Source organism: Seriola dumerili, unplaced genomic scaffold, assembly GCF_002260705.1.
Source record: "Seriola dumerili isolate Sdu_G_001 unplaced genomic scaffold, Sdu_1.0 BDQW01000674.1, whole genome shotgun sequence".
In the NCBI taxonomy this organism is placed as follows: domain Eukaryota; kingdom Metazoa; phylum Chordata; class Actinopteri; order Carangiformes; family Carangidae; genus Seriola; species Seriola dumerili.
The window spans coordinates 81,226-93,703 of NW_019174929.1; the positions used below are offsets into that span (position 1 = coordinate 81,226).

General features: G+C 41.3%; 1 protein-coding gene across 1 annotated transcript in view; it reads left to right on the forward strand.

The window, feature by feature from the left end:
- LOC111236575 (transcription factor SOX-6-like) overlaps positions 1-12,478 on the forward strand; it is a 130,130-nt gene that overhangs the window by 40,809 nt on the left and 76,843 nt on the right. The window contains exons 4-5 of the mRNA XM_022765364.1: positions 5,557-5,797; positions 9,308-9,518. Coding sequence (XP_022621085.1) covers positions 5,557-5,797; positions 9,308-9,518 — 452 coding nt within the window. The remainder of the gene's footprint in view (positions 1-5,556; positions 5,798-9,307; positions 9,519-12,478) is intronic.

Genomic DNA, 12,478 nt, shown 5'->3' on the forward strand with positions numbered 1-12,478 from the left:
GGATTTTAGCTGTGGTAACTGTGGCAGTTTCTAATAGAGAAGGCATCAGGAGAGAGTGTGAAGTGAGGATGAAGTGCTGCCGTAATTGAGTTGACTTTTTGCAGGGGAAGGTCAACAATAATGGAGGAACAATTTAAACAAATTCATTTATCCCACTCTCCAGTCACTGTGCAGCAGGTTACCTTGTTGGAAAATATGTATTTTCCCAACCATTTACTATATTTTAATATCATTATCTGTAATTACTTTGTCGTCTGAGGTTTAAGAGATTTAAATCAATTTATGCATCACTGACTCAAACTGACAAAAAGAAAAAAAATAGTTCTAGTAATCTGTTTTTCTGATTCACCTGTTTTTAAATCTGCAGGAATTATACTCTCTCTCTGTGTGTGTGTGTGTGTGTGTGTGTGTGTGTGTGTGTATGTGTGTGTGTGTGCGTGTGTGTGTGTGTGTGTGTGTGAAAAAGAGACTAACTGTGTGCAGTATACAGCCCGTATTACGAGTTGATTATGTATCCAGAAACCTGGCTGCTGCACAGCATGGCACAATCACAATGGAGGGTGATAATTTAATTGTGCTAAACGGTGGATTCCGTGTCAATGCTCCTCCAGCTGGGAGCTGTCAGGTAGTAATATCTCATTATGGCAGGTGAAGAACCCAGAGGAACCCTACCACGACACCTGTTAGAACAGGAGGAACCCCTGAAGGGAAACACACAGATGATTTTCTCTCTCTCACACACATATGCGCACGCGCACACACACACACACACACACACACACACACACACACACACACACACACACACACACACACACACACACACACACACACACACACACACACACACACACACACACGGATTACAGCTCCTAAACTATTTTCTTTATCTAATTCCACCTCACTTTAAAAGATTACTACCAATGATACGATTTATTTCTAAGGTTGTTAACATTGTTTGGAAATTGATTTAATTAAGCAAACTCTGTTTCTTAACAGAATGACAGAACAGTCATAGTGACTTAGTAAATTGGCTCTTTAAGTGTTATGCCAACTGTTCCTTTTTTATGCCTGGTGATAGATGGCATTTTCTTAACGACAAAATTTGAATAGACTTTTACTTAAAAGAATTAGCATATGCTATATCTCTTACAATTGTATTTTTTATTCTTTTATAGTTTATATGTTTGAATATGAGCCTACCTTATGCATGCATGCTGTGCATGAGTACACAGCATTACACATGGAAAGTTAAAGCCCCTTATCTGTCATTACCTGCTTTCCACCACATTTTTAAAAAACCCTGCCTTTTTGTTAATAATTTATTTGATTTTCTCTTTTGTCGGCTGATAACGTGAAGAAAGAGGGTGTAATATTCTCCTCTCTTGGAACTTGAAGGTGCAAGACGTCAGCAGTGAGACAAGTGGGCATGTGGGTGGGGTAGGGTGGTGGGGAAGACGGTGTGGAGTTACATATCACCATTGTCTATAAAAGGTAAACAGTGTGACAGAGCAGATACAGTGGGTGAAAGTCAGTCAGACCCTTTTATGATGAAAGAGGAAATGGGATAGCTGGGGACATATGGTGCCGCAGTCACAAGACCCCTAAGATGAGCAGTGCACAACACTCCTCTAATACTCACCAATTAAGCAGAGGTTGTTTTGCACGATGATGAAACATTATCGCAGGGAACAATTCATGACTCAAAGCATTCCAGGCCACATGAGCCCACGGCTGGAGAACTTAAGTCTTAATCCTTCAAATGTGTGCAATATTGTCAGCTATATATAGACCAGTTCTCTTTTCTAACTGACCCTCCCTCGTCTCTGCCTCACGTCTTCAAAGTCATTGGGGCTTTGTCTTTGAGAAAGTAGGCAGGCAGGCAGTGTTTCATGCACTTATTGATTACTCTGGTTTGTTAGTTGTCCATTGTTATTGTGTAATCAAGCATGAGAGAGGGCGGCTAGTCAAGGATTTATGAGCTACCTCTTCAGTTCACCCTATTTTCACTGTTTAGTATGTACAAGCACATTTTGGTCTTGTTTTCCAAAGAAACTGATTCAATTATTAATGTGAGTAAAGTTATTTCAACAGCATCAGAATACACTGAAGTTGTACAAACAGGGCTGTTTTGCTGATTTTATTTTGAGAGCATGGAGGCCAGGGCTGTAAGCAGTGTTATTCTATAAGTAAATATGATCTGATTCTACATGCATCGGTAGCACCCACATTCAACTGATTTCTTCTATGTATTTTGCTCCTCATCAAATGTCTTTGTTGTGTCTATGCTGATCTATTGCACACAAACCCCTTTAGATCTCAGTGCTGTGTGATCCCTGCTCAGAATATGAGGAATAAAACACCGTATGGTTGCCCTCAGATATTTTCAGAGAATTATTGCTTCACTTCTCCATTTCCCTTTCAATAAATTGAGGTAGTATTGTATGGGGCTTGTCAGAGGTGGGGGTGGGGCAGAGGGGGTTCTCCGCACTCTTTAGCTGCCTGAGCGCAGCCCTCCCAGCACTGCTAATAAATTATTAACTCCTGCTGACAAATACTGTTATTGAGCCTGCCGCAGATCTGTTGCATTCTTTAACAAGATTGCTGTAGACACATGTTACAGGAGGACGGAGTCTCCATCGCTCCCTCTCTCCTTTTCTCTTCCTCTATCCCCTTCTCTCACTCACGCCTCAGCAGTTTGACTGATGGCTGGGGACCAAAGTAAAAGTGCCTGAGAGACTGAATATTTTAGTGGTAAAATAATACCCCTTGATTTACTGTGTTATACAAAAGTAGTGCTTTGTTTCACTCTCACACTCCACTGAGGACGAGGTGCTTGTTGCACTCCAGGCTTGGGCTTTCTGGGTGCATGAATAAAAAATAAAAAAAAGAATCTACGTGCTTGACACGTGTTCACAACACACACACACACACACACACACACACACACACGCACACGCACACGCACACGCACAAACCCCACTTCTGCCCCCTCTTACCATTACATGCATACTCTGAACTTTGCTCTGACTTTTGATTTTCAATTAACAGTGCCCAATTCTGAGATCGCTTTCTATTTGATATAATTACAGGAAACAATTTAATGGCTGATTAACACTGAGGGCTGAGTCCCACTAAAAGACACATTCAGCAACACATCCAGGCACAGAGGCTAAAAGACAGCGGGACTGGCTGACAGACAGGTGGATAGACATGCAGTCAGGCACAGGCCTTATAGTCTGCCCTGACATCTACCTGACTTACTGGCTTTGTTTGTACAGCTGCTGAGACACATGAGATTAACTTTGGCTACCATTGTTTAGGTCAGCCTTCACTGCCCATGCTGATCTGTGAATATGTGTGTGTGTGTGTGTGTATATGTGTGTGTGTGTGTGTGTGTGTGTGTGTGTGTGTGTGTGTGTGTGTGAGAGTGAGAGTGAGTCTGTGTGTCAGGGACTGAGAGTCAGCAAGAGTGTGGTAAGGCACAGAGACTGTTGTATTTGGATATACCAGTGCACATTTCTGAATAATAATTCAGAGTAGAATTATGTCTGATCTGCTTCGGCATTAATTCCCTGCAGGTCTGCTTACTGTTTTGAGTGTTTAAACAAAACATAGTGACACTGCCTTTAATTTCTCTATGTGACATATCTAGAATAAATGTCCAGAAAGTCTCAGGTCTGCTCCAACTATTCTAAATCAAGATTAAAAACCTTCCTGCTATTTATTATGGAACTGTAATTGCACAGTAATTTTTGCACTGTATTTTATCATAATTTATGTTATGTTTATCCTTTTCAAATTTGTTGTATTTTCCTTCTTGTTGTCTTTTAAATGTTGCTTTTTGCACTTTGTAAAGCACCTCAAGTTGACTTTGTTCTTCAAAGGCGCTATACAAATCATCTTGCCTGTAAACATTCAAAGGCAACAACAATTCAACAGTGTGTGTACATGGACAATACACCTCACTTGACAGATTTCCTTGAGTAAGACCAAGAACTATTAGACCCAAAGATCTTGTTCATAAAGTCTTTTCTTAAATGGAAGATGTCATTGCCTATCTCTCAGTGTTCAACTGCCAGCGGAAAGTGCAAGGACACAATCGCACCACAGCCTGCCTCAACCTTGAGAGTCCCCCCCCCCCAAAACCCCCCCTAGGCAAGCTGAGGGTGCAACTAAAGTGCTGTCACACTGACCCCTGTGGATAGAGCAGGAGAACGGGGCAGATGGTGATCAGTGATGAAATGTATTACAAGAAGTACCCTGAGCATTTTGTCACATAGAAACAGACCCATACCTCCACACCCCCCAATTTGTCTTTCTTCTTCCTCTCTCTCTCACACACAGCGACACACAGACATACACTCATCCTCTAGATAAGATCGAGCCCTAAATAGTTACATTCTAGTTGAATTGGTCAAAGTCCTGTAGTTGAGAAAAATAAGCAGAACAACAGCTCAGGGAAAAGTGGATTAGGAGTTAAATATGCTCCAGCTCCCTCTCTCCACTTCACATCCGTAGGAAGGCCATATTATCCCCTTTTTAATTTAATACCAAATGCATAATTAGATTTGCTGGCACAGTGTTTAATTTCATTCATTGTAGCACACAGCATGAGTGCAGCCTCATTAATTGTGAGAAAAAGCAGAATTGGTTTTATAAATATTGCACCAAAAAGAGTTGGGTTATAAAGGGTAAAAAAAAGAAGAAAAGAAATTAGAATTAATACAAGTTTCTTTTGCACCTGATACTATATGTCAAGTACACTCTTCTAACTCACTGTATTATTCATGAAAAATGTGACAGATTTGTGAATTCAGTCCTCCACTGTTAGCTTTTGATATTTAAACTGCTTAAGTAGGATTTGTTGGCCTTGGGGAGCACTGTCACAGCAAAATGTAAAAAATTTCCTAATTTGATGAGTGGAAACAAAAGAAGACGGGGCCGGTTTTGATCTTTGTTTGAAGGCTTTGGAGTGAAATGATAAGATGCTTGAAGGACCAAGACAAATCAACATGAGAGATGAAGGAGATTACTCAGGTAGCTTAGAAAATAAAAAATAAAAATATGATCATCACAGGAAAAAGAAACCTTGTTTTACATCTCTATGTACGAGGAGTTAACAAGGGTTTTTTTTATTTATTTTTTTTACTTTTAATCTGGATGGTAGTCCCACTGCCTGGCTGACCTACTGCCTGACTAACTTGACTAACTGTCTTGGGGTTTGGGCCAGGACCCAAACAGGCACAGTTCCAGCCTTAGATCAAGCCATCCATCTGCATTAAACAAAGGATTAGAGACCTCACGGCCTATTCCAAACTCCACAGGCCAGAGTAACAACAGACAAAAGTCAGGTAGAGCATTCAGTCCATTCAGTTTTATCTGCTCAGGTGCAACACTTATAATCTCAGTTATAGCCACGTGCAATCACTTGAATGGACTTGCCAGTCGCATATGAAATACTCAAGGAAACAGCATTCCTTTTCATATATTGCTGATGATCCTCGTAAGATCATTTCTTTTTCTTGACTCTACTCTCCTTTTCTTTCTTCACAGCAGAGTCATGTCTTCCAAGCAAGCCACGTCTCCTTTCGCCTCCGTGGTTGATGGGGATGATGCCATGAGTCAGGAGCACTTGTCTTGGGAGAAAGAGGACAGTGCCGAGGCCCATGGCACACCACAGCTGCCCCTGCACAGTCTGCTGCACGGAAAAGCCCATCCCGATGAAATGCAGCCGCTCAGCAGCGTACCGCCAGAGAGCGACTGGGACAGCTTGGTGTCAGCCCAACAGCGTATGGTGAGACATGTCAACATACTTCATAGTACATACGAAAAAGATCCTATGCTGATGCTAGAGAACCACTCATGCCAAACATTTCAAAATTCAACAAAGTTTACAGTTACATATACCTCTTTTGCGGGTAAAAGTGGAATAAGGAGCGTATTGATGTTTTTGTCCATTTTAGTCACATTACAAGGTATATTATCATTGGATTGGTGGGGCTGGGAATAACACAGTATACCTTACAAAATGGACTTGACAATCCAAATTTCAACAGTAAACCACTATGAATTTCCATTTGGCAGAACAGAATGAGATGACACCCTGGGCTCATTTAATTTACGGACAGGTAATAGAGAGAAGTATAGTACTCAGATATATCTGAAGATTCAGTGAATGATTTCCAATGGAAGTAAAGTTTGCTAAACTCTGCCAAAACTGCTCAGTTTAAACTCTCAACCCTTTTCTTTTTTTCTTTTTTTTGATTTCTCTGTGGTAGCAATGGAATAAAAGAAACTGGGAATAGTTGTGGGGTGGAAGTATAAATGATGAAGTAAAAGTTTCTTTAGGACCATTTCAAACCTATGAGTTTGCTAGTGTCCGACTGTCCTCCCGTGGGTATTCAAGATCCAGGCTCAGCTGGCTCTCATTGTTCCTGGCTTGTACAAAGAAGCTCCGCCAATACTACATCCTTAGCTCCAGCTCCATGGTTCCTTAATGCTGTGAAACCTCTGCGACTCTGGTCTCTTCAAATAGGCAGCTCAGCCACAATGCTAAACCAGTCACCTATTATTAGGTTTAACAGGGTACCTCTAACTCGCCCTTCGATAATGTGACATAAAATTGCATCATGACCGATGGAAGGGAATGTAGCCTTATGTATTTCCTTTAGCTTGCATTCTTGTTGCTATTAAAAAAACATGACCTGTCCTTGGTGCATGTGTGTTGTTTTTCTTGTTGCGTGTAAGCTATATCTGCAGCCAGACCCAGACGCTGTACATTGTAAGTGCGGAGCTGCTTTGATGTGAGCGGAGTTAAGAAGAGCGCAGCCACTTGTGAGCTATAGACATGGGATGCAGGTGGTTGTCTGTGACAGACGGGTCTGAGGTAAAGAGACCCAGAGGGCCTCTGAAGTAGCTCTGCAGTTGGCCACTGAGACCCTCAACACCTCAGCACTGCAGCACAACACACACACAAACAGACTGCTCCTTGTGATGCTGGGCTGTGACAGTGTAGGTTATTGAGAAGCAAAGGATTGGTCAGGTGTTATCTTCATCTGTGTCACATTACATGTTACATGTCAATAACAGGATTTTAGCAAGTTTGAAAAACACAGAAAAACTATATGAATCCCTACCACTACAACCAATATTTAAACAAAATTATAAGCACTGGAATACTACTAATTATTTATATAGCAGCTCTTTAAAGTACTGTTTTCCTTAAAATATGGCAACAAAAAGTCAAGTCATATCAATCCTGAATGATGGAAAAATATGAACAAACAAACCATCTTCAATAAGATAAAATGGAAAAAAAATATTAGAGGTGACACACAAAAACCCAATCATCACATTTGATGAAATTATAATATTAAATGCAGTTGTAATTTTTTTTTTTTTGCACATTATACCGTTAAACATCTTAAGAAAATCCTTGCGAAGGTTGTTTTATGTTATAATATCAATCCTCTCAGAGAAAAAAAGTCATGTAACTGATGAGCTTAGAGTAGTGGTGTCGACAACACCTTTATAAAAACTGTAGGTCAAAATGTTATTTTTAAAGTAGGTCTTTTACTGAGATAAACCAGGCTAGCAGCCATCAAATTAACCTCAAGAAATATGAAAGGCTTATACAAGTCTGACAACAGATTTGAGTACATCACATCATAAATGGGTGAATGATGGCTATTCTAAATGTCAACGGTTGAATGAATGAGCATCTCAATATTATCATCTCCTATAGCCTTGATCTTGTGTCATAAGGAGAATGCCAGCTGATATATTGCACTGTAAGGAGTATAAATGTTTCAGCTTGGATTTATGTTAAGAAGTTACCTAAAAGGAATGATGGGTTAAACGAGTAAGTGAGAGGAAGGTCACACAAAGAGAGTAAAAAGAGAAAATGAGCAAAAAAAAGAGAGAGAGGAAAGGTAAAATGGAGGAGGACAGGGAGAGATAGAGAGAAGAAAAGGGAAAGGCATAAGGCGAAAGGAATGAGAGTGTTGCTTTTGCTGATTACCTGACTCCACTGCTGTGCCATGCGTCTGTGTGGGCTGTGCCCTGAACCCGCGCCAGCTGATTAACCCAGCACTGCTCCACTCCCCTCAAGCACTCTCCACTGTCTCTGCCACACTGCATAATCATCCAACACAGGGCCGGGAGGTGCAGAGTAGGCGGGTCGGTCGTGCCACCCTGGCGCTTGGTACCAGACCGTCCTACACACCACTGCAACTCTGCCTGGGGCTCGACATGCCACGCAGGGATGAGAAATTGGCACCGTCAACATTCCTGCCCAGTTTACCGCATTCTTGATTTTTTATTTAGGATTGTCAGTGGCTCCAGACGTGGTTGTATCATTTAACCCTGCTGCATTACACTCTGTTATCACACTGCTCTTGATTAAAGCTCACTTTTCCACGATAGGTGAGCAGCGTGTGTTGGATACAGATGTGTGTCATGTTTATTCTCTTCACTATGAGGGCCAGAGCTTAAATCAGAACTAACTGTTCCCTCGTTGGGGAACAGGCTGCAAACTCCTGGCTGCTTAGCTACTTTTCTGCATTCTCAGACTCCAAAAACCATAATTAACACCACCTTCTGTCAGACACAACCCTCAGCCATGGTGTATGTGTGCTGACTGTACACTCCCATGTGCAGAGTTTTCTTTCCCTCTCTCTCCCCCTCAAGCTCTCTCCAATTCTTCTCCCCATTTCCTTTATGTCTCTGTTTGTGCACAGGGAGCACTCAGCCAGTCAGTCACAGACAGGACCCTTAGTTAAATACTAAACCATACAGAGGTGGGACTGAAAAACAACAACAGCTTGAGACAGGACACAGATGTACGATGGCTCAAGGCACTCAGCTGAGAATAGGTCTCCAGTAGAAAATGAACAAATTACACAGCAGTCACCCTAACACAAATGCACACTCAAAAGCAATTTGAGAAATTACAGTTGGGAGGTTTCTCTGTGTAGTCTATGCAGATGAAAAGTAAAGCCTGAGCACATTATGGATATGCCCTATGAAAGTATACCTCATCATTTCATCTCAATTTTTCACTTGTCATATCTCATTTACCGGAGCAGCTAGCTCTGTTGAAGAAGCTGCCGTATGAAAGCCAGAGAGGAGCCATTTGATATGGCCATATCGCCCCTGAGCTGCAAACACCTAGCAATCACTGCATTTGAATGAAAACCTGTCAAAAAGCTCAATGGAGCCCTGACAGAACACAGTTACACCCTCATCATTTAATACAAATCCCATCCCTTGTTGTCACCCCTTCCAACTTTTGTTTGTCTTACAGGAATCTGACAGCAATAAAGTATGTTCCCTGTACTCCTTCCGGAACAATTCTACTTCCCCACACAAGCCGGAGGAGGGGGCCCGGGAGCGAAGCGACCTGCTGAGCGGATCAGCGTTTGGAACTCCGGAGCGCCGCAAAGGAAGCCTGGCAGATGTAGTGGACACGCTGAAGCAGAAGAAGTTGGAGGAGATGACAAAGACAGAGCAAGACGGTACGGTGTGTGTGTGTGTGTGTGTGTGTGTGTGTGTGTGTGTGTGTGTGTGTGTTTCGGGTATGGGCGTAGGAATACCTTTTTCCTCCTACGTGCGCCTGTTCATCCTAAATTTTTCCCTCTTTCTTTTTATAATTTTCTGACTGTCCACCTCTTTTTATTTGTATCTCTCCGTCTCGTACACCCATCCGGGAACACACAAGCTGGGAATTCTGACGTTACAGTGTTTCCAGTTTGTTCTGAACCTCTTCCAATGTGACAAAGACTGTGTGGCAGTGCACCTCAGCATAAGTGTGGTCTTCTTCCGTGCCAAGCCAAACTCTTTGACTATAAAACTCATAGTGCTGACCCGATGCCAGGAACATTACCTCTCTTTATTTTGCTCCACACAGAACACTTTTCACTCTGCACAGTTGTTCATCAAAGTTCACTACCCACAAACAACCCAAGCCTCTCTCGTGGATTTTACCTTTGTGTGCCTAATCAATTCATCTTATTCGAAACACCATGAAGATTTCATAGGTTTTATTTCCTTACTACTACTAGCACAAAAAAAAAAAACTTTTTCCATGATAAGACTGTTAGGTCTCTGTCATATCTGCACCCCATTTCACCCAGCTCGGCTCTCCCTCCCACAGCCTGCAGTCTATCAAGGGTATGGCGGAAAAACAAATATTTGAAAGAGCTGCTGAAACACATCCCCCTTCTTAATTAGGGCTGTAGTAATATAACTACATCCAATCAAATGTTAAACCCCCTTGGGAATGCATGTGTCTCATTTAGTGTCTGGGGAGCTCTTAGCTTAAGCACTTCATCAGACGAATAAATTAGACCTCTGTTAGCCTAAAAATAATTTGCCACTTCTTTTTTAAGTGTTCGTTTGGTGATCTTTGTATCAGAGCATCACAGGCCTCTCAGCAGATAATCATTTAGCCACATTGTGATATGGGGAGTGATTATTTTGTCATGTTGTTTAGATAATAAAAGACAGAACAATCAGTCCTTATTCATCTGAACACCAACAAAGCGGAGATTATTAAGAAAACTGAAAAGTTTGGATTATTGAATTGGATCAAAATGATCAACAAACGTCAAAATGTATTTGAAACATTAAACACACAAAACATGCTGGTGCACATATGCATGCCAGCATTTTTATGCCTCTCCGCCGATAACAGCCAGGGCTTATGTTTTCAGTTGTCCGTCCGTCTTTCCCATTCTTGTTAATGCAGTATCTCAGTAACACCTTGTGGGAATTTCTTCAAATATGGCACAAATGTCCATTTTGACTCAAGGATTAACTGATTAGATTTTGATGGTTAACGGTCAAAGATCAAGGTCACTGTGACCTCACAAAGCACGTTTTTGGCCATAAATCACAAATTCATATGCTATGACACAATTTAACATAAATGTCTAATAGGATGTCAAAGGTGAATTTCACTGTGACATCATAATGTTCTTCTGGTCATTATTCAATGCTGTAATTCAGGAAGGAGATATGTGACCATATTTCCTGCAACTTGGGTGGTTGGCGGAGACATACAACCACGATGCAGTAATTCTAGTTTTACCCTTTATGCCCATTGAGGCTATTTATATTGTAATCAATACCTGTTATATTATTTAATGACCACTGATATAGGCAATTTACCAAAATGTATAATAAAACAAAATCCAAAGGCAAAAGGCCCTAATGAATATCACAATCACTTTACAATACAGCAGATACATTTGCCTGAGTCAGATGTTTTCATGCTTTCCCTGGCTTCATAACAGCTTCTTCTGAATGCTCTAGTTTTCTTCCACAACAACAGACATAAATATTAGGGACATTACTAGGGACAGTATTCTTGCCATTGGGCTTAGATCTGGCTGCCCACAGCAACTTCCAGGACAAATTTTGGTTAGTAAAAAAAGCAAAGCTGCTCTGCTGCTATATCTGTGTTATACCCTTAGGTAAGAATATATTTCATATGTGTCTTGTTTCTTGCAGAGTTGATTTTCAGGGCAGTGCTCTATGTTAGCAGCGGCGGGTGTTATGGTAATGAGCCCCAGCTGGTGAAGGCTGGTTGTTGCAGTAATTTAAATGGTCAAGTGCAGCTTGTAATCCAGGGCCGTATGTTAGTACAGGGAGGAGAGGGTGCTTTAGAGTGCCATACAGCTGTTTTAATCTCCTGTTAATAATAGAGACTTGGTCTGCCTCATGCGCTGTGTATCATCGCCACCAAAATAAACTCCCTTGTTGCAGGAAATTAGTTTCTGAGCAGGGAACACAGCAGAAGACAAGAGGCTCACAAAGTTCAGTATGCTGTCCCCAAGCTGCAGGAACTGAGAGATACTCTGTTCTTGAGAGCACTTGAGGAAGCTTCAGTGGTGATGATCAGTGATTACTGTAAAATGGAGGGAGAGGGACTCTTATAAAAACTGCCAGAGGAAAACCTCACAGAAACCTTTGACAAATCATAATCTTATGTCTTTCTTTATGGAGTGAGACACAGTTGGAAATTGAAAAGGGCAGGATTATCCTATTAAAGAACACACAAGAAGGTTGGAGAAGCCATTTGTTGTCTTAATGATGTTGCTAATGTAGCACAGGCTACAGATGAGCTAAATATAAGCATGACAACTGTTGTGTCTCATTCTGCTGCTTTGGTGCCTGCCTGGTCGGGATCACCGGGGTCCTCAGAGACTCTTAACCATCTGCTACCATTCTTCTCTGGGCTTGCTTGTCTGGTCAAGAAAGTTCATTGTCCTGATGCACTGAGGATAAACACCATGACCTCAAGTGCAGAGGCAAACAAATAGTCTGTGGTACATTTTTTTTTTTTACACAATAAATTGGATTATATAGATATATATTATATATATATATATATATGGAACATGAAATTCAACTTAAAGTGATGTTAACACTGGTGGAAGCTTTGGGTTGAAAAGCTTTATGGACATGGTATCCA